Source organism: Delphinus delphis, chromosome 16, assembly GCF_949987515.2.
Source record: "Delphinus delphis chromosome 16, mDelDel1.2, whole genome shotgun sequence".
Lineage (NCBI taxonomy): Eukaryota > Metazoa > Chordata > Mammalia > Artiodactyla > Delphinidae > Delphinus > Delphinus delphis.
Genome location: NC_082698.1, coordinates 15,978,587 through 16,001,377, shown reverse-complemented (window position 1 = coordinate 16,001,377; position 22,791 = coordinate 15,978,587). Strand labels below are relative to the sequence as shown.

Genomic DNA, 22,791 nt, shown 5'->3' with positions numbered 1-22,791 from the left:
CGCGCGCTCCTCGCCGCGCTCGCCGCCTCTGTTCCGTGAGGAACACAGGTGTCCCACATGACTCCCACCCGGGCGCCCCTCCCCGGGCCTGCAGCGGCCCCTGGCCCGAGCGTGTCCCGCCGCGCGCTCCTCGCCGCCTCTGTTCCGTGAGGAACACAGGTGTCCCACATGACTCCCACCCGGGCGCCCCTCCCCGGGCCTGCAGCGGCCCCTGGCCCGAGCGTGATTCGCCGAGAGCCCACCCCGAGTTGTCTCCACGCCGCAGGAGCCTGCGTTCCGGGGCGTGGTTAGCTGCGTCGGAGAGGCGCCGCTTCCTTCCTCGCGCTCGCAGGAGAGGAGAAGCCCGGCCCCCGGGCGAACAAGCCCGGCGTGCCGAGACCACTGGCCCCGCGCGAACGCGGCGTCGGGACGGCGGGTTTTGTTCGGCAATGTCTGCGCTCCACCTGAGTGCGGTCGTGGGGCCCGGTCGTCTCTCCGGGAAGTCGGCGTTCCGGGCAAAGCGCACCTGGCGCGCGCCTCCTCCGGGCTCCCTGCTGTCGGCCCCGGGCGAGCCGGCGGGGTTCTTGGGAGGCAGCGCGCGGCGGGCCCGGGAACGGCCCCTCTCATGGGTCCCCGGCAGCGGAGCACCGAGCGGAGGGGCGCGGACCGCAGGTAAGGGGATGGGGGCTCGGTGAATGTGGGTGGAGGAGGGAACCTTATAATACACCCGACAGGCTTGGCGCGGTCGTGGAGCCCCCTGACGTGCCTCGCCTTTCGAATAAAGGCTTTGGGGACAAGCCCAAGCCTCCCCCGCGCTCCATTTTACAGAACAGATGCAGGTGCCCGCTTGGTTTTATCAAGCAGCCCAGTGGCCCCAGCGAGGTCTCTGCAAGCAGAGCCTGAGAGGGGCCCGCTGCCCTGAGAGACTCGCCCTTGGCCTGTGGGAAGTCCAAGGGATTTATCCTCCATGGTGATTTCACCTGCTGGGACCCCCTCCCCGGCCCAACCCCACTCTGGCCAGCTGGACCAGCCTTGCTTCCTGCACTTCTCCAATTCAGGTCCGGCTCTTGGCCACCTTCTGGGATGGGAAAGGGGAGGGTCTCAGAATTGCACCTTAGAAACTCGCCAGGGGGCATGGGTTTAAAAACAGGATGGACACCCAGGCGGAAGAGAAGGGAGGAGGGCACCTTGCTGCCCTTTCATTGTGGAATCAGTGGCTTTCCCGCTGAGAGGGACCTTTCCATGGTGACGCTATGCAGTGTGTTTGGTGTCTTGGAACTGAATGATTAGAACCTGTACAGTTTTCAAATTATGTGGTCCATTAATTTAAAAACAAAACCCCGAGAACCTCTGAGTGTTTTATAAATTGAGGTCTAAAAATTGAAGGTCTGTTCTGCTTCCAGTGTGACATTATATTAAGAAATGTGCAGTTATTGAGAGAAGAGTCAGAAAAGAGAAGGAAACAGAAAACCAAGAGAGGTTTGGCTGTACTTGGCAAAGGCCGTGGAAGTTCATTTGTAAATGCTGCTGGCTTTCGGTAGCCTGCAGCCCTTCTCCTCCTGTGGCTGATGGGGCACAAAGCTCGACTAGATAGTCCCTTGCATTGGGACATGTAGCCCTTCCTCTGCTTTGTAGAAATCCAGCTCAGAGCCACCTCTTGAGGTATAAGAATTTCCCAGCCAAGGTCCCCAGGCAAATCCCGGAGGGTCATGGAGATTCCTTCGCTCATCATACCTGCGTCTTTGAAAACCATCAATGGCGTTTTTCTTTATTTTTTTTTAACAATTTTTTTTTTAAATTTTATTATTTATTTATTGGCCGCTTTAGGTCTTTGTTGCGGTGCACAGGCTTCTCACTGCGGTGGCTTCTCTTGTTGCAGAGCGTGGGCTCTAGGCGCATGGGCTTCAGTAGTTGTGGTTCACGGGCTCTAGGTGCACAGGTTTCAGTAGTTGTGGCGCACGGGCTTAGTTGCTCCAAGGCATGTGGGATCTTCCCAGACCAGGGCTCGAACCCGTGTCCCCTGCAACCCCTGTGCCACCAGGGAAGTCTGACATTTTTTTCTTTAAATCTGGTTTTTGGTCTATGGTCCAGAGCTTAGTGTAGCTCTTTCCCCGCCCCCTCGCTAGGCTCGAGTTCTTGGAATGAATTATAGTCAGATGCCCGTGTTTTTACAGATGAGGAGACTGAGACCCAGAAAGGGTGGAAGACTGCCCGAGGGAGAATGGGAGAGCTTCCCAGGAACCCTGACTCTTGGGTTTTTAATGAGCTTCTTGAGCATCACAGTCACTAATTGGCAAGTGATGACATTGAGGATAAACTACTGGTGAAAATGTAAAAGCCTTTTGTTAAGAATGTGCCCACCAGGTGCGCATCTTATAGAGCATATTCACTGCATTCCCACCACCTGGGAGGGTGCTGGGCACAGGGCAGATGCTTACTAGTTCTTACTGAATAATTTAAATTTCCTATAATTATATCAATGGAAGGGTCAGCACCACTATAAGGTGTTTTGGAAGACTGGTCTTCACACTTTGGTACTTCACAGATCAGTAAAAAAAAAAAAAAAAAGAAAACTTTTAATTGAAAGGACTGTAACAGAATTGCTCATTTTTAATTTTATCCCACAAGGATATTAAAAAAAAAAAAAGACACATCCCTCCCATCATCTACAAAGCTATTGGAGGTCTCTTGGGAACCCTGCACAAGGGAGGGTCTATCCCGTGCAACACCCCTGCTTCAGCGTCTCCCCAAGCCAGCAACCTGGGACAGCTGAATACACTTGAAGGCCCTTCTCTTAGTTCATCCTTTTATCTTCTAAACAGCTCCAGCCTGCTTACTCTTCCTCTTCCACCCAGAAAACTACCTGCTGGGTTTCCCTGAATGTGATTATGACCCTCCATCCCTCACTTCCTTTCCTGATCCTGGGTCCCTTCTCTTAACTGGATTTCCCTGATCTCCGTTAGTCACCTTTGCACTTGCCAGAGGACTTTTGCACTGTAGTCTCATGTGATGCTGGCAACAACCTTTCCAGGTAAATAGGACGGGTAATGTCACCCCCATTTTTGAAAGAAGAAAACTGAGTGACTAAAGTGAAGGAATTTACCTAAGAGGTCAGCGCTCAGGTCTCCTCATGTCAGACTGGTGCTCTTTGCACGCCAACTGTGTACGGCGCGCTTCTCGGCATGTCCGGGCTGCCAGCATCAGAAGACCTGGGCCTGACACCAAACTTGTGATTTACCAGCTCTTTGACCTTGGGCCCCAACTTCTCCAAGACCATTTCCATAAGTATAAAAGTGGAAATGATCATGTCTACCCTATAGGGTATGAGCAGTTAAATGAAGTTAATATACTAAATGCAGTGATAATCTTTTAACATCATATGTTTAGAAAGTCTTTTACCCTTAGGGGGACTTTCACACACTGTTCCACTGGATCTTTACAACACTGTCAGTTTATGAAACAGATGAATGAACTGAGGTGGACAGGGGTGGGGGTGTGTGAGGAGTTGTTTGCAGAGTCACCCGTCTGGTTAGAAGCAGAACTAGTCTGGAATTTCATCCCTGGACTTCCAGTCCTGTGTGTGTCTTTCCAGAGTCCCATGGCAGTGAATTTGGGTCCTGTACAGTTTCAATAAAGGATTTTCAAATACTACCAAAACAAATATCAGAATCTCTTTTGGCTAAAAATGTCCCTTAGCAGGTACAGTGAATGTGGGAAACCTGTGATTTATGCCCAATCTGCCTATTCTCCCCAATTATCCAGAGATCCAGAGGGCACATTGTTTGACCCTTGGGGATGATTTCTGGTTGCCAGACTGTTAGGTTCTGAAAATTGTGATTTTGTTAGAGGGAGCATGGCGTGTCCAGAGCAACTTTTAAAATGCTCTTCTTGCCTTACCAGACTAGAAATGTGTCATCCACTTCCCTTGACTTTCTGGGTCTGAGCCAAGTATTTTGCCAAATGAACAAGGAAGATGTTTGTTACAGGGGAAGACCACGGGCTTCCAGGCTGGAGACTTTTGCCTCCGATTTTAAAGCCTTTCTGTTCAGGTGTGGACTGTTTTTGTAAAGGGTTCAGATTTCCATCCTACTGATGGAGAGGAGGCTGCCAAGGGCTAATCTAATATTCGGGGTTGGAATTGCATTTTGTAAGGAGGTGGAGTGCTCTCCTTTTTCACCCTGCCCTCATTTCATTTCCAATCATAGAGGAGAAGGTGGGCATTGTCCTGCAAAACTGCCTTTAACTATTGCTCAGTCTGGCCCTTCTTTTTCAAAAGTAGCCTTGTTTGGCCTTCCTTTCTTCCTGTCTCATGGGAAACGTATTCCTGGGGCAGCACAGAGTGTGATGTTTTGCAGCGTCCAGCAGCACCCCTCACTCACCCGCTGTCCCGGGTGCTGCATGGAATCAGGATTGGAAAATAAGAATCAGATAAGAAGACAGGGTGGGGGGGTGTCTAAGTCCAAGCGTGAGAACCCCAGAAGCTAGGAATAATGTGTGGGATTAGCATGAGTGATGGAACAGAAAGGAACAAATGTGATGAGGCAGGTGATTCGTAATGGAAGAGGCTTGACAACGCGTACCTGGGAACGAAGGATTTGTTTCTGCCCCTGGGTTGCAGACCACTCCCAACTGCTTTGTACAAGAATGCATAGAGTTCTGGAAATCTTCTCAAGTTTTGTGCTCGAGTACGGGAGTTGCTGGCAGGTATTAGCTCATGGAAGACTGCCAATGGGTGGGATTCAGGGTGGCAGATTTTAAATTATGCTTCTGTTCCTCTATCCTGGTCCCCCAGAACCAGGAAGGTGACAGAAGGAACAGATCACCGGGAGGCCAGAAAGGAGTCCGATGCACTTACTAGCTGTCTAACCTGGGGCGAAACACTTCACTTCTCCATGTCTCAGTTTTCTCATCTGTAAAATGGGAGTAACACGCTGTCACGAGCTGGCTGGGAGAATTAGGAGAGAGAAGATACAGAAGTATGGAGCCTGGTACTGGGCGCTTTAGTGAGTTAAGCGCTCACTAGGTGGGAGCAGCTGTTGGTTTTTACTGTGGAATTCATCCTTTAAAAAATTTTCAGATGTAGGGTTGCGTTTAGAATGTTGAATTAGTATTGCAAGAAAGTTTTGCTATGTGAATTGGGGGGAATGAACTGAATTTTTGAGATGATTGGGTGGGAATAGATAGTAAAGAGTGCTATTAACCCTGCACCAGCATTGAAATAACAGTTTCATTTATCTTGGTATAAAAAAGAATACAAAGATTCATCAGGAAGTATCCTTCCAGCCGACCTGCCGTGCTGAGTTCCGGTAAGCATGTGTCTCGCCTGCTCTGTGGCAGGCACGTGAAGCTTGCTGGGGCTCCAGCAGAGACTGAGACACAATCCCTAGTCCCTGAGCCGTTTGCCATCTGGCAGGCAGGACAGATATACCAGCAGGCAGGCTCGGTGTGGGCTGTGTGGCAGTGGGGATTGCAGTGGGTGTGGGAGGACAGGGGAGGGAGGTGCTGCTGAGGTCCCAGCGTCAGCGCCATCTCAGCCAAGCACTTACGAGGAGGCGTTTGACTGCTTACATTGATCTCCAGATTGCCAACACAGATTCTGTTTTAATGAGCAGAACCTTAGGAGGCTCTGGCAAAACACTCATCTGGGCAAGCAGAGGCGCGTGATAGAGCACGATGGATCTGCTTAGGTCTGTCACCTAGCAGAGGGAGGGGCCCGTGTTCACTGAACGCCTTGCTCTGCGTCGGGAACCTTCTGCACTCTCTTTTACCTTGTCCTCACGGCAGCCTGCGGAGGCTGCTAGAATCCTAGTTTTGTAAAAAAAAATTAACAGGCCTGAGCCTCAGAGTCCCGCGCGTGCCCAAGGTCAGAAGCTGTGATCCCAGAAAATCATCCTGAACCTCGGGACTAGACGGCGTGGAGAAGCCCTTTCCCTTTGCTCTGCACTGGCCCTTGTCTCCAGGCCTCGCCCCTGCCTGGCTTCCAGACCCCAGGTGGGGACTTGTCCTGTGGCTGTTGTCTGAAGTAAGAGGAAAGAAAACATGTCCTTGGGGAAAAGGAAAGTCTGTCTTGCTGGCATGAGCGGGGCAGGAGGCATGACAGCCCCTCCACCAGCCGGTATCCTCTCGGTCTACCTTTCTCCCTTTGATTGTGTCTGGGAAGCTCCTGCCTTCCTCCCGCTTGCAGTATTGCGTGTCCAGTTTTCACTTAGATTAGGTGAGGATGTGAAGCCTCTGAGTTATTTGAAGCACAGAGACCCTCAGCTGGTTAGGATATTCGATTTGGTTTGCTTCAGAAATGTTTTGAAATCCAGCAAGCTGAATAGACAGGGGAGTAAGGTCCGAACATTGTAGGTCCACGATGGAGGGGAGATCAAAAGGGGATTTTTTTTTTTTAAACCAGAAGACACCTTGGTAGCATCTGGTCCAACCTCTTCATTTTGCAGGTGAGGAACTGTAGGCCCCTCTCAGGGTCGCACAGCATCAGATGAGAAGTAGGGCCCCTGGATCCAGGATGCAGACTCTACCACCGTGGGGTGGGCATGGCTCCTGCCTGTCCGGGGGTGACTTACGGTGTGCCAGCTCAGTGTGGATGGAGTTCAGGGCTGTGGCTCTAGGACTCTGAGCTGACTTCGGCTCCAGGAGTAGCATGGTTAGAGGAAAGCCTATTGGATTAGGAGCCAGAGACTTGAGCTGTGTGATCACCCAGGACCCCTTCCCTTCTAAGCATCAGTGACGCCTTCCGATCATCGCTGGCGTGTGTACATTCATTCACTGAGTCTCCTCTTTACTTTTGACACCAGAGCGCGCCACCTGCGGGTAGGGATGCAGGCGCAGGGGGTAAGCACGGGCCAGGAAAGCGCACCGACCACCACTGGTTATTCATATTTCCTGCAATTCCAGTGAGGTCTGGCAGTAGCACCTTCATGAACACGAGTCGGGTCATTTTTAACTCTTCTGCAGTTCACAAGAATACACATTTCCTGGGTGACTTTGATTTTCAAGGCTCTCAGACTGGTCGGCAGATCCTCTGAATTCAGAGTGGAGTTCTGCTGTGTTCCTGCAGCTGGCAGGTGTGTTTTCAGTGCCCAGGCAGAGGTGGATGGGGTGCAGCAGACGAGTGAGACAAAACGAGTGAGGCAAAAGCCACACGGCTGAGTCACCGAAGATGACCAGGAGACTCCCGCCAGGTGTTTTGGAGAACTGGCGTCCCTAGTGGAGGTGGGGAATCCGAAGGGCCAGGATCCATAAATGAAGACGTGGGGCTTCCGCCTTGCTCTCCACGTTCTTAGATGCAGGAGAGTGGCCCTTACTGAGGATGTTAAAGGGATTTCTGGAGCGTCAGGTTGAAGTGAGTTTCCCCGCTGTACGCTGCACGCTTCTGTGCCCCCGCAGAGACTGACCGCTTCTCTCTCTGCCCTCGTCTCTGTAGCCTGGGATTCTCCTGGAATCCTGCAGTGTTTCCCTTTCCACATCTCTGCTTAGGATTTTCTCTTTGGAATTAGCTCCGGATTGAGCATCTGTGTTATTTGTTTAGTGGAAAGAAACATGTGCATTGCCTGGCTCCTCCTAGTATGGTGGATTTACAGTGTTGTGTTAGTTTCAGGTGTACAGCAAAGTGAATTAGTTATACATACATCCACTTTTTTTTAGATTCTTTTCCCATATAGGCCATTACATAGTATTGAGTAGAGTTCCTTGTGCTATACACCAGGTTCTTATTAGTTATCTATTTTATATATAGTAGTGTGTACATGTCAGTCCCAATCTCCCAATTGATCCCTCCTTCCTCACTTCTCCCCTGGTGACCATAAGTTTGTTTTCTATATTTGTGGCTCTACTTCTGTTTTGTAAATAAGTTCATTTGTACCCTTTTTTTTAGATTGCACGTATAAGTGATATCATATATTTGTCTTCCTGTGTCTGATTTCACTCAGTATGACAGTCTCTAGATCCATCCATGTTGCTGCAAATAGCATTACTTTGTCCTTTTTTTATGGCTGAGTAATATTCCATTGTATATATGTGCCACATCTTCTTTATCCATTCCTCTGTTGATGGACATTTAGGTTGCTTCCATGTCCTGGCTATTGTAAATAGTGCTGCAGTGAACGTTGGGGTGCATGTATACTTTTGAACCATGGTTTTCTCCGGGTATATTCCCAGGAGTGGGATTGGTGGGTCATATGGTAGTTCTATTTTTAGTTTTTTAAGGAACCTCCATACTGTTCTCCATAGTGGCTGTATCAATTTACATTCCCATCAACAGTCAAGAGGGTTCCCTTTTCTCCACATCCTCTCCAGCATTTATTGTTTCTAGATTTTTTGATGATGGCCATTCTGACCCATGTGAGGTGATACCTCATTGTAGTTTTGATTTGAATTTCTCTAATAATTAGTGATGTTGAGCATCTTGTGCTTTTTGGCCATCTATATGTCTTCTTTGGAGAAATGTCTATTTAGATCTTCTGCCCATTTTTTGATTGGGTTGTTTGTTTTTTTGAGATTGAGCTACATGGGCTGTTTGTACATTTTGGAGATTAATCCCTTGTCAGTTGCTTTGTTGGCAAATATTTTCTCCCATCCTGAGGGTTGTCTTTTTGTTTTCTTTATGGTTTCCTTTGCTGTGCAAAAGCTTTTAAGTTTAATTAGATCCCATTTGTTTATTTTTGTTTTTATTTTCATTACTTTAGGAGGTGGATCAAAAAAGATCTTGCTGTGATTTATGTTTAATGCAGAAAAACTGTAGGGTGAGATCTTGAATGTATTGCATCCCAAAGGACAAAATATAGAACCTATTGTTAAGATATTTTTAGATTTTTTTCCCTGCTGAATTATGTTGGGGGGAAAAAGTCTAAATTTCATCTATATGATCCCTTTCAGTTCTTACGCTACATGTATACTTAGCAAGATATAAGTCTGTCTGAATTGTGCATCATATCTTTGTGATTGAAATGATAATATTGCATTTCCAGGCCTCACAGCTAAAATTAGAAGTAAACCTCAGATATGTGCCCTTATGGAAGCAAAGTTACGGTCTATGGTTTCTCAAGAAAAGCTCTCACTTCCCATCCTTAATATCTCCCTCAAAAATCGATAAGTAATCAGGCTCCATGGAACTGAATTTTACCCATACTATAAGCATTAGGCAACAAAAAAACTTTACAAAAATACTTTTGTTGCTTCCTCCGCCATGTTACTGTTTTAAAGTAATTTAGAAAGTGCGGGCTGGGAGACCTTGCTCGGTTTCAGAAAATGAAGACTTTGAAATCAAATCTTCAGGTTATCAGAATCTAACTCCTTGTGAAGAAGTGGAGCTGCTAAGAGGGAGGGGCTTTCCCCAGGGTCACATGGCTGGTCGGGGCCGAGGCTGAGCAGGGCCCCGGGTCTCTTAACTCTGGACACAGGGCACCTTGCCAGAGTCTGTGAATAATGGAGCAAATCAGTTTTCTGTTTACTTCCCACTTTGGCCCTCCCAAGTTCTAGCCCCTCTGAAATATGAGATGGTAGAAAGGAATAGTGTGTTTTGTGGATTGTCGCCCAACAAGTAAGAACCAGTGGGCTGGGTGGCTGGCTGAGGCTAGCCCAGGGTCCTCTTGCGGTCTCTGAGGCTCTCTTCCAGTTCTTCCCTGCTCTGTGTTTCTGTGAGTAGGGGTATACTCTCTGCTCGTTGGCTGCTGTCACCACCTGCCTGTTCTCCGGAGCCTCAGGGAGATAAGGGAGGCTGGAAGAAGGGTGTGCTTGCCCAGCCTGCCTATCCCCTCTCCTGAAGCCATGTAGGTGCTGAATGTGACACAGTAGCTTCATGGCCAAGGAATTGGGGAGAGATGAGATGTGTTTGGGGACAGGGACCGAATACAGTCCCTGGGGGCCCAGGCACAGTAAAGGTTCTGTTCTAGCTCATCGTGGAACTTCACCGTCTGTAGCCTGTCCAGTTTACAGGGCACTTGATCTGACCACCCCTAGGTTGTACAGGGGAGGCAGGGGAGGCCCAGAGAGGTTCTGTGATTTGCCTGGGGCTGCACAGCTATCAGTAGCAGGGCTGAGATGAAAACCCGCCACCCACTCCACCCCCTCCCCGTCCAGCTTCTTAGCACCACCCATTGCCCCCGCCCTCCCCAGGTAGGTGGTCCTCAGAGGTGTGGGCTGACTTGGTTGGGAGAGGAAGCAACAGTCACACATTCATCAGCTCCCTGTTCCAAGGGGGACTTCTGCAGAGTCCTGAGGTAGTTTCACAGGGGCGCAGTGGGGACATCACCCCGGTACTTGCTCCCCTGAAGGACGCCACACCTGAAGCCTGGCACCCACCAGGACAGCTGGGCACATGGTGCAGAGTTACATTAGCTGAGTCACATCTGTAGTGAGCGGCCTCTGGTCACGGAGCGCCTCCTCCCTCCTATCCGGGGCGATGGCTGGTCTGTCTCCTGCTGGAGAATTTGCTGGTAAGATGGATTCCTTAGCTCCTGGACCCTTTGCCAGTAATTCATGGGCTCATTCAGGAAAGCTTAGTGCCTACTGGCTTTGACACAGGGTCAAAGGATGTGAGCATTTTTATAGTTCTTAATTCATTTGGCCAAACTGTGTGCAGAGAGCTGGGCTGGGCTCTGTGGAGGACAGGTGGAAGTGTTCCTGCCCTCGGAGAACTTCCGGGGGTGCAGGGCTCATGGGAGCTGCACCGCATCACGGGATGGGCTGCAGCAGGACCCCCCCCCACCAGGTTGACAAGATCTTGATGATGTCGAGTGCACTGACGCAGAAAGCCTCCATTTTCTGGAGGACCAATTTGCTGAATTACTGAGTGACTTTTGTGATCTTTTGTTTTTGGAGTTTGGGGGTAAGTGTTGCCTCTGCTTCTGTCCCAGCATCTGCCGTGTGTTTTATGGAAGTGGAGGATTTTTTTTCTTTAATTCAGTCTACCGTCTGTGTTGTAGTTTATGTCTTGTTTCTCCCTCTGGTGGCAAAATGGCAGTGGCGGACTCTCTTGGACTTCATGACATCTACTTACTTGTCTGACAGCTTTTGACTGTGGAGCTAATGGCTGGTTCAGCATTTTGGCCTAGAACCATCTTCTACTCGAGTAGAGATTAGGGGGAGGGCATATCAGGTGAGCAGGAACTCAGATATAGTCGGGGGAGAAGTAGACACTGGTTTAGTTTGTTTTTCAGGGACTAGTGAATGTAGAGGAGCCACAGAAGGTGGAGCTGGGACCAGCCAAGGGGGTAGTTGCTTAAAGCAGTGGTCCCCAACCTTTTTGGCACCAGAGACTGGTTTTGTGGAAGACAGTTTTTCCACGGACCCACATGAAGGGGGATGGTTTCGGGGTGATTCAAGAGCATTACATGTATTATGCACTTTATTTCTGTTATTATTACATTGTAATATATAATGAAATAATTATACAACTCACCATAATGCTGACAGGAGGCGGAGCTCAGGCGGTGATGCGAGCAATGGGGAACGGCTCTAAATACAGATGAAGCTTCGCTCACTTGCCTGCCTGCCGCTCACCTCCCGCTGTGCAGTCCGGTTCCTAACCGGTCATGGACCAGTACTGGTCCATGGCCCGGGGGTTGGGGACCCCTGGCCTAATGAACTCCAGGGGGTGCTGCCAACGAGAAGCATGCCCCCCAGAACCTGACATCAGTTTTTGGTGTCCTCCTCCTGGTCACCTTCCTGGCAGGGGCAAATCCCCCTGAGCCCAGCTTCCCCGTGTTGTGTGATTGCTACCCCACACCCACCCCCGCCTGGCTCGCTCTCCTTCACCTCTTTCCTCGGCAGTCCCCCCCACCCCATCTCACATTCCTTCGTCTGCCCCATTCCTGGCCTGTCCGGCTCCTGGGCTTTGCCCACCCTCACTTTGTGCCCACTGTGCTTATCCAGCGGACATGGACGTTTATAAGCATCTACATGTCTGCTTCTTCTGACAGTGACCATGCACAGTTGGCTTTTCAAATAATCCCTCCAAGTGGCACCTCACTGTCTTCAGAACTTTCTTTCTTTTTCTTTTTTTTTTGCGGTACGCGGGCCTCTCACTGCTGTGGCCTCTCTTGTTGCGGAGCACAGGCTCCGGACGCGCAGGCTCAGCGGCCATGGCTCACGGGCCCAGCCGCTCCGCGGCATGTGGGATCCTCCTGGACTGGGGCACGAACCCGTGTCCCCTGCATCGGCAGGCGGACTCTCAACCACTGCGCCACCAGGGAAGCCCATCTTCAGAACTTTCATCGGGGTTGGCTTGCTGTTCAGCACCTGGCATGTTACCTGCCCTCAAAGTTTATTTTGAAAATTGTTGTTGGCTGCTCATATGCCATTATTACAATTTTACTGGGTATCACATAGAAGAAAAAAAATGTATCCACAAACTTTCTACCCCAAAACTTTTTAGCGCTTGTTCATATTAATTGCACTGAATGAATGTATCAGTGTTTACTGAGAGTTCTATCTCTTTGGAGATTTGTTATCGCCATCATTCCTCTGAAACAAGTCACATTGAAGGGAGTGTCTTGGTGCACATTTTCCCTTCTCTAAAGTTGTTTTTCCGTTGGACCAATTCCCAGGTGCGATACTATGGAGCCTAAGCGCTTTGATGACTCTTAATTCATTTGGCTAAATTGTTTTCCAAAAGGGTTGTACCAATTTACAGTGTCACCACTGGAAAAGCTTTTCCTGATTTAATCTTTCCCCAGTTACATTTAAATTTAAAACTTGATCATCTAAGTTTCACATTTAAAAGGGTATCCCACTGTTTGAGTTAAAGTGTTTTGTCACCTGTTTGAAAATTTTCCTTGTGCTTTTCTATGAATTCTCTTTGTTCTATGAATTGTCTGTTCATATCCAAGGTTAATGTTTATGGCAAGTTGCTACACCCCAGAGGGGCACTCAGTTATCACGCCTACCCAGGGACGAACCTCATCAGAATCACAGGCTCTCTATATCCCCCCATATATCTTTTAAATTTTTCTCTTCAAAATACCCAAATTTAAATGCAAAGATACCTGATAGAAGTGGGGCAATTGGTGGGGGCGGAGGGAATTATTTATGTTATCCATCTGGTAATTTTTAAGATACAATATCATTAAACTCTCACATTCCTGTTTTCTCTCTTGTGACCCGTTTGTTCTGGTCATATAACGTGGAGACTAAGACTCCTCCCCTCTCTGCCTTGTAATGACTGCTTCTGGTGTTTTCTCTCCTAGTGCCCCCATCCCTCCCTCTTCAGGAAGTCCACGTGAGCAAGCAGACCATTGGGAAGATTTCAGTCGCCAGCAAAAGTAAGCCCACGTTTTACTTAACCCTCCAAACACCTACTTCAGCCTCTGTGTGATGGACTCAAGAGAAGCCATGTTACTCCGGACAGTTTCTGCCCCACTCCTGTCTTCTTTCATGCTGTGGCCAGAGTTATTTTCCCCAAACAGGGGCCTGACCAAGTTCCTCTCCTGGTTAAAAACCCTAGGAAGATCCCTGTTGCCGAATTTCTTGGCCCGTGCTTCAAGGTCTTCTGTTGTGTGACCACCATCTACGCAACCAGCCTTGTCTGCTGCCATATTCCTTCTCTTCCTCCCTGCTCGTCATCCCCTCCACATGCTCAAGCCACACCCGCCCACTCCTAGGGACCCTGCAGTCCCTTCCCTCCCTCTCTGGTGAAATCCCCCTTGCACGCTGCTACCAGGTGGTGCCTTCTCACTGGTGCTTCTCTGACTTCTGCTCTCTTGCATCTTCCTGGTGAGGTGATAGGGTGTGGACTCTGCAGCCACACCTGTGGACAGTTTGATTCCCGGCTCCACCACTTTCTGGTACTTTGGCCTTAGGAAATTCCTGAATTTCCCTGTGCCCTGCTCTCCTTATCTCTCCAATGGGAATGCAGATTGTAAATCTGTTTAGGGGTGGGGGTAGGGGGCTAGAGAGCTGATAGCTAAAGAGTACAGGGTTTCCTTTTGAGGAGATGGAAAATGTTCTAAAATTGATTGTGATGGTGATAAATACATCTGTGAATATACTAAAAACCATTGAAGTGTATACTTTAAATGGGTGACTGGTATGGTATGTGAATATTATCTCAATATACCTGTTGAAAAATAAAGAAATAGTATATCTCAAGGTGGTTATGAGAATTAAATAAATTAGTACATATAAAGTGTGTAAAGCAGCACCCGGCATATAGGAAAGATGCAGTCAGTGCTGGTTATCATTACGTAGACTCTTGGGTAATGCAGTCATATGAACCAGGGTGCCTGGCTGTGTCCCAGACAAGATTGTGACCCCTGAGGGCGGGAACCAAGGCTCTTGGGTATCCCTCACTGGCCCAGTAGCCCCTCCTCTCATACGGCTCAGTTAGTGTTGTTGAATTAGACTCTTCCATTATTATACAGACTTTCATGAGTTGTGCTCATGGTAGGTGGGTGCTCCCTGCTGCAGAGGAGGGCTGCCTCTGGCCCAGAATTTCTCCAGTGTTATTTCCCCCATTGGGCTTAGAGGAGCTTGACCCACCACAAGGTTGCTTTCCCCTCCACTCTGCTTTGGGAGTAAGATCTTTTGGGGACCAGACTGTAGGGAAGCTGATTGTCACCCATTCTGTCCCCCTCTCCCCTAGGGATGTGGTGCTCGGCTGTGGCGGACGTCCTGTTTCTGATCGATGGCTCTCACAGCATTGGGAAAGGGAGCTTTGAAAGGTCCAAGCACTTTGCCATCACGGTCTGTGATGCTCTGGACATCAACCCCAGGAGGGTGAGTGCAAGTCTCGTTGTCTTTGTATGAGGGCGTCTTTGGCTGCAAGTGACAGAAATTCTGTCTTAAGCAGAAGAGGTCACTTACTGGCTTGTGGAACCAGGAAGACTAAGGAGGTGAATCCTGGTTCTAGGCACAGTGGGATCCGGGGACTCGATCCCTCTCTTCTCCTCCTCTCCATTTTGCTTCCCTCTGTTGGCTTCCTTCCCAGGCAGGTTTTCCTTACATAGCAAAGTTGCCCTACATTGTCCCTCAAGGTAGTCACCCCAGGAAAAAGAAAGTAGACTTCTTACCCTGTAGAGCTGGCAGCAGTCCCAGGGAGGGCTCTGATTGGACAGGCATAGGTCACATGACAATCCCTTGACCAATCACAGAAGTCAAAGGGAAGAGCTTGTCTGGCCAAACCTGAGTCATGTGCTTATCTTCATTCTTGCAGTGGGGATGAACACTTGGATTTCCCACTAGAAAGAGAGGTGGTGTTTGCAGAACAGTGGGAAAAAGAAAGCATGCTGGCAGACAAAAACTATAACTGCCTCTGAAGACTAGAGTCGTAATATGAAACACAGCTCCTGCCCTCTCTGTTCACTTGAAAGGAACAGCTCCTGCCTAATCAATCCAGCCAGTATCTTCATTTCTTGTTCTTCCTTGTTTCAAATAGCAAGTGTTAAATGTCAGCAGTGCGCTAGCTGTGGCTCTTGTTGCTAAAGGGGCATTTTGGAACAACTCAACAGAAAAACAGGCAGTGAACACAGATAGTTCCCAGAAAATGAAACGTAGATGGCCCTTTGACATAGGAAAAGATGCCCAACCTCACTCAATGTAATAGCAAATCTCTGACCGATATACCATTTTTCACTTAACTAGATTAGCAAAAATCCAAAGTTTGGTGTCATGCTCCATTGGCAAGTCTGTAGGAAAGCGGTGTTCTCATGCACTGCTGGTGGGAATGTGCAACCTCTCTATAGAGGAATCTGTAATAACAGTGTCTATCAAAATTACAAAGGCTGGGACCCTTTGACTCAGTATTTTATTCTACAGATACTCCCACAGGTGCAAAATAATGCACATATGAAGTTATTCATTGCAGTGTTGTTTGTAATTGTGAAAGATTTCAGGCAACCCAAAGGCCTGCTCACAGGGGACAGGTAAATCTATTATGGTGTCTTCATATAATGAAACACAGGGCAGCTTTAGAAAGTAAGTGAGGAAAATCGCTGATGTGGAAAGACACCAAAACAAATTGAGTGTAAAAATAAGGTGCAGGGTTTCCCTGGTGGCGCAGTGGTTGGGAGTCCGCCTGCCGATGCAGGGGACATGGGTTCGTGCCCCGGTCCGGGACGATCCCACATGCCGCAGAGCGGCTGGGCCCGTGAGCCATGGCCGCTGAGCCTACAGGTCCGGAGCCTGTGCTCCCCAACGGGGGAGGCCACAACAGTGAGAGGCCCGGGTACCGCAAAAAAAAAAAAAAAAAAGGTGCAAATGGTATGTATAATGTGTTACCTTTTATGAAAAATGGAGATGAAAAGAGTCTATGTTTGTATTCGTCTGTATGTGCATGAAGAAGCTCTGGAGGGATTTGTAAGAGGCTAAGAGCAGCGGTTTCCCATTGAGGGAGAGGGTGGGAACTGAGCAGATGGAGCACAAGTCCAGAGGGAGGCCCATCGGTATAGACGTCTTTATACTTTATGGATTTTGAACCACGTGAACTGACTCAAAAATCAAGTAAATTTAAGGAGGGCATTTTGGTCTGGAAAGCTATAATTACTTGAATTAGGGGCTAGTCACATACAGGTCGGGGAAGAAAGTGGTTTTCCAAGATGGCATTCCTGGGTTAATCCTAGAAAAACTTCTAGGATTTAGGAGCAAAATAATGGCTTTTAATGAGGGCCAGATTTTCTCCAGAATGACATGTCATTTGTGGAGAGTGAGCACATTACCCTGGACCTCAGGCTGTCTTGCATGGTTATAGCTGACATCATTCCATCGAGGCATGAACAGCCTGGAGGTTCCAACCGTGAAGTCAACCCATCACAGACCCTCAGAGGGTCAGGGCCAAGGGCAGCTGAATCTCTACCCTCCTACACACAGGGCCCTGATTTTGAAAGGAAGTGATTCTCTATGAAGTTTCACTAATTTTTTCATGGAGGAAGAGCCATAAAGATCAAACACTGTTGACCTTGGCATGGATATAATATGTCCTGAAATGGGTGGCCTGGAGACCCCAGCGGATGGCAGGTTGGAAGGGAAGAGTTGTATGGATTATTAGAGAATGTTTTACAACTGAAGAAACAGGCTCAGAGAGGCTAAGTGACTGCCTAGGGTCACACAGCAATCTTAGAAGAGAGCTAAGCTTGGAAGAACTGGTGCTCTTGACTCTCAGCCCAGGACTTCACATTCTGCTGTCGCAACCACGTAGCACGTGGACAGCAGGCAACATGGTGGTGTGTGTATGTGTATCTGTGTATGCGGAAGTGGTGGGTGCTGATGGAATTCAGCATCCTCAAAGAGAGGGTAAGAAAACTATGACAGAAAAACTTGATGGGTGATGCTGTTGGGAGCAACTGTCTCAACACACAGGTCCCCAGATTTCAGGGAATTTAATCTCAATGTTGCCAAACCACGTCTAGAATGTGGCATTTTTTAGGTTAGATATTGGCAAAGCAGACAGTGCCCACAGCAAGGAGACAGAACATTGAGAGGCCTGGACTTTTCCATGTGAGGGAACCTGATTATCATTTTCATGGGAAAGAGGGTGCCTAGCGGCTCTCTTTTATTAAGAGGACATAGTCTGGGTGTTGAGGGAACTGTATTTGGCTTGTCCTGAGAAAACTTTCTCACAGCAAGACCTGTTGAGCAAAGGAGTTGGGTGTCTATTTCACGAGCAAACGAGAACCTCCACCTCCAAGCTGCTCAGACTCGATGGAATTGCTGGCGAAGGGTTTTTGCATTAGGGTGATTTCAGATGCTTCAGTCTGACTTGTGGCTTCAGGTTTTGTGTGTTTGCTGCTGCATTTTGGTGTCATCGTCTTATCTCCATGTACAAGAGATTTGATTTGCACCTAATTTTACTTTCCAGGAAGAAATTTTTAAGTAGCTATAAATTAAGGCTTTTTATGGAGGCTCTGTTTTGAGGTGGATTTAAGGTGTTTAAAAAGTCTTCCTCTCAACCCTTAAGCTGAGAAGTTCACTTCCTGGCTCTAATATAATGATCGCAGCAGAGTGATTACAGTGTGGTGAGAAATCTGGGCGGGCTTGCTTCTGAGCGTACAGTAAACCGAAGATAAAAGGTAACTATTTTGCTCCCAAACCACCAATTAAATTAAATGCCTTGACTACTGACTCCAGCTGTTTCCATCTTGTTTTGTTTTGAAGTTGGCTCCTTCCTGTTTAATTTAAATAAATACACCCAGCTGTTGGTCTCAAGGGAGTTTTTAAACTAATTCATTCATTCACATGGTTCCAAAAAAAAGACGTTCAATGAAAAATATCCCTCCCGGTCACACATTTTCTATTTGCCCAGCCCCGTCCCCCTGCTGTCTTGAGCATCCTTACAGAATCGCTTCATGCAAATATAAGCAATATGAATATATATTCTAATTTTTGCCCTTTTAACACAAAGGGTAGCATGCTATACACACAGTTTTATCCCTTGCCTTTTTCTCTTCACATTATCTTGGAAGTCTTTCCATATCTAGGTAGATAGGTAATTAGGTCTTAATATAGGCATATACACTATATCATTTTTTATAGCTGATTAATGTTCCATCGTAAGGATTTACCAAGGTTTAGTTAACCAACCCTTATTGATGGACATCCACTATTACAAATATATTGTGAGCTTGTAAATATGTCATTTCACACATGTAGAAGTATATAGCTGTAGGATAAATTCCCGATAGCCCCATGCATTAGTAATTTCCAATAAATATTGACAAATTGCTCTCTGTGGCTGCCGTAACATTTATGTTCTTATAGCAGTGTTTGAGACTACTGGTTTCCCCCTGCAAACATTGTATCTGGCTTTTTGCTGCGTCTCAGTGCAACACGATCAAGCATCTTTTCTTATTAAAGAGCCGTTCTGTATTTCCTGTTCTGTGATCCCTGTTCGTAGCCTTGGCCCATTTTCCTGTTGGATTGTTGGACTTTACACATACCAATTCCTAGACACTCTCTATATATTGGGGAGACTAACCCTTTGTCTCTGACGTGAGTTGCAGATAACTTCATTTTGTCTTCATTTTTTGGTTGTGTTATGGTATGTTTTGCCCTGTAGAAGTTTTCTTCACGGAGTCAGATTTATCAGTTTTCCTTTACGACTGCTGGATTGCAAGTCTTTTCTACTTTGAAGTTACGAAGGAATTCTCCCAAGTTTTCTAGAACTTTTATGGTTACATTTTTGACATTTAAATCTTGAATCCATTTGCAATTTATCCTTTATTCTTTTGCAGATGGCTATCCAGTTGTCCCAGTATCACTTACTGACTGTACCATCTTTTCCCAGTGGTTTGAGATGCTCCCTTTATCACATGCTAAATTCAAGGGAGATTTTAAACGGGTCGCTTTTCAGAAACTCCTTCCTGAGGTTCTCTACTACTCTGCTTTCCGGTATCCCTCTCCCTCACATGCCCACCCAAGACTTAAATTTCTTCCTATTTAAGATTCCCAACAGCTCCTCCTCAGAACTTCCTGTGGGAGGAAGGTCCAATGGGCTGTGCTCCCTGGAAGCAGATGCAGCTGGCCTGCTGTGGCCAAGTGCTTTGATCGGCTCCCAAGCGCCAGGCCTGTTAAGCGATCAGCAGTGAAGGAACTCACAGAGCAGGAAAAAAATCAGCGTCGTTGTTTAAATATGAATCACTTGGCCCATTTACAATCTTGGCCAGAATCGGGGTTAATTGTGAGAATAGTAACTGAGAATGTAGTTTCTCCGGGAGTTTAGAGAGCCAGTGACTAGGTGCAGGGGTTAGGCCCTCAAGAGGAAGCTTAAATGTCTAAACCCTTCTCTGCTTGACACACACTAATCTTAAGGATCCAGGGAATGACTTTACTCAGTTTCCCTTCTCCAGTTTTGTAAGGCATTGGATTTTCTCCCATGGCCTTCTGAATGAGGATGCGAAATCAGGACTCGCCAGTGGCTCTCACAACCTCCGCTACTTCAGCTCCAATAGCGCTCGTCTCCGATTAGGGAGCTGCTTGCCCCCCAGTCTGACTGTGGCCTGGAGATCTGGCCTTTCCCTAGCTTGGCAGGAGGAGGCCTGGAAGGGCGGGCCCCCCAACCAAGGATGGGTGTGTGGAGGCTGCGGATAGCTTCTGTGACACCCCTGGTTGGGGGTTTAGCTGAAGTCGTGTGCTGGCTGAGAAGGTGATCGGCATAACAGGCTTAGTGAAGATCACAGGCACCAAGTCCAAAGGCTGCGCTCCTATCTTACTAGCCCTGGGCCAGTCCTGTATCCTCTTTGTTTTAGTTTCTCCAGCAGTAATGTGGGTAGGAATAGCACCTCTGTGGGTTAAATGTAATAAAGAGTTGAGAAGGCTTAAAACAGTGCTTCTGCCTGGGAGGCAGTAAGTGTGAGCAGAGACCCTAAAGCTCACAGCTCCGCCAAGAGAGCTGTCGGAATGGGGGTCGAATTGGTGGTGGTCATTGTGGAGCACGGGCAGATGTGACCGTCTCCTTCCAGATTGTCCTCTCAGTCTTTGGAACCTTTTTTTTTTTTTTGTGGTACGCGGGCCTCTCACTTTTGTGGCCTCTTCCGTTGCAGAGCACAGGCTCCGGACGCGCAGGCTCAGTGGCCATGGCTCACAGACCCAGCCGCTCCGCGGCATGTGGGATCTTCCCGGACCGGGGCACGAACCCGCATCCCCTGCATCGGCAGGTGGACTCTCAACCACTGCGCCACCAGGGAAGCCCCTGGAACCTTCTTTTAAGGACATGAGAGAAATACCAGCACTGGTATTTGTGAGTGGGCCGGAGGCAGGGTCGTTAACCTTTCTCGTCCCTTCTTTCCTCTTAGGGATGTTTGTGTCTTGACCCTGCTCTCGGGCCCCAGGGCCCTCTGTCTCCCACTGCAGGTCAAGGTGGGAGCCATCCAGTTCAGTTCCTCCCCTCGTCTGGAATTCCCCATGGATGCGTTTTCAACCCAACAGGAAGTGAAGGCAAGAATCAAGAGGATGGTTTTCAAGTAAGTACGATCAGATGATCAGATGCTGCCGTGCTTAGGATGAAGCTAGCTGCTCTCGGAATCGTCCCTTGAAGGGTTGGGCCTGCTCTTGACCTCACAGAGAGAGAGGCTGTGGCCCGCCTTCCGAAAGCCCAGCCGAGTGCAGCGGGTGAAAAGAATTCCCTTCTCAAAGCTGCCCCTTATTACATAATAATGTCCCAGGTGGAAACTTAAATGCAAGTTAAAAAAAAAAAAGATTTGCTGTTACTGTGTGTGGCTGTCAGCTGGGAGAAAGGGCTAGTGAAGATGGAGACAGGTTAAGAGCATGAGGTGGTAGGAAGAACCCTGGCTCCTTCTCCCAGTTCTGTCCCTGGTGACCACACAGCCAGGAGAATTCACCATGCTTCTTGGAGCCTCATTTCTGTGATCTAAAAAGAGTAAGTGGTCCTCTGTTACTGAGAGCACTTTAAAAATGATGCATTTCGGGCTTCCCTGGTGGCGCAGTGGTTGAGAGTCCGCCTGCCGATACAGGGGACACGGGTTCATGCCCCGGTCCGGGAAGATCCCACATGCCGCGGAGCGGCTGGGCCCGTGAGCCATGGCCGCTGAGCCTGCGCGTCCGGAGCCTGTGCTCCACAGCGGGAGAGGCCACAACAGTGAGAGGCCCGCGTACCGCAAAAAAAAAAAAAAAAAAAAAAAAAAATGATGCATTTCTGTTTGTGTGCTCATACACATATACATCCTATAAATATATATATATATGTAATGAGTCATAATTTTACTCACAAGTCAGCTGATGTGTGTGTATGCACGTACATATATGTGTATACATATATTTTATGTATAATTTTTTTTTTTTTGTGATACACGAGCCTCTCACTGTTGTGGCCTCTCCCGTTGCGGAGCAAGGCTCCGGACGCGCAGGCTCAGCGGCCATGGCTCACGGGCCCAGCCGCTCCACGGCATGTGGGATCCTCCCGGACCGGGGCACGAACCCGTGTCCCCTGCAGCGGCAGGCAGACTCTCAACCACTGCGCCACCAGGGAAGCCCTATGTATAAATATTTTATATATGTGTCTTATAACATACACATCTACAGCTACATGGATATAAATGTGTGTTATACACATGCATGTATATACATGTATATACACACAGTGTTCTTCATAAGCCCTCACAGAGGAATGCCTTTATTTGTCACCTGCCACTCTGATCTCTGGATCTTCTTTGCCCCCTGCTGCCTCTTGCCCTAACGGATCTGAAGTTCCACTCAAGTCCATGGTCCCAGCCATGTACAGCCGTCACCTCCGCTTGCAAAGGCTCTGAGGTCCTTTCATAGGCCTCGGGCCTCTGTAGGTCCCCAGTGCTCTCAATAAGCCAGAATCCCCACACTGGACACAGCAGGAACTCTGGGTGTCCTACAGGTCCCAGAGACCCCCAGTGACTTTTCTTAAAATTTTTATTTTATATTGGACCATAGTTGATTTACAATGTTGTGTTAGTTTCAGGTGTACAGAAAAGTGATTCAGTTATACATATATCTATTCTTTCTTAGATTCTTTTCTCATTTAGGTTATTACAGAATACTGAGCACAGTTCCCATTGCTATACAGTAGGTCCTTGTTGGTTATTTTATTTTATTTTTTTAACAAAGTGAATCAGGTATACATATATATATGTTCCCATTATCTCTTCCCTCTTGCATCTCCCTCCCTCCCACCCTCCCTATCCCACCCCTCCAGGCGGTCACAAAGCACCGAGCTGATCTCCCTGTGCTATGCAGCTGCTTCCCACTAGCTATCTACCTTACGTTTGGTAGTGTATATATGTCCATGCCTCTCTCTCACTGTCACCCTTCCCCCTTCCCATATGCTCAAGTCCATTCTCTAGTAGGTCTGTGTGTTTATTCCTGTCTTACCCCTAGGTTCTTCATGACATT

General features: G+C 48.1%; 1 protein-coding gene across 1 annotated transcript in view; it reads left to right on the top strand.

The window, feature by feature from the left end:
- Nucleotides 1-359: 359 nt before the first annotated feature.
- VWA2 (von Willebrand factor A domain containing 2) overlaps nucleotides 360-22,791 on the top strand; it is a 61,334-nt gene continuing 38,902 nt past the window's right edge. Inside the window, 4 exon segments of the mRNA XM_060034367.1 lie at nucleotides 360-651; nucleotides 13,170-13,244; nucleotides 14,564-14,697; nucleotides 20,764-20,873. Of these exon segments, the coding sequence (XP_059890350.1) occupies nucleotides 429-651; nucleotides 13,170-13,244; nucleotides 14,564-14,697; nucleotides 20,764-20,873 (542 nt within the window). The 5' untranslated portion in view covers nucleotides 360-428.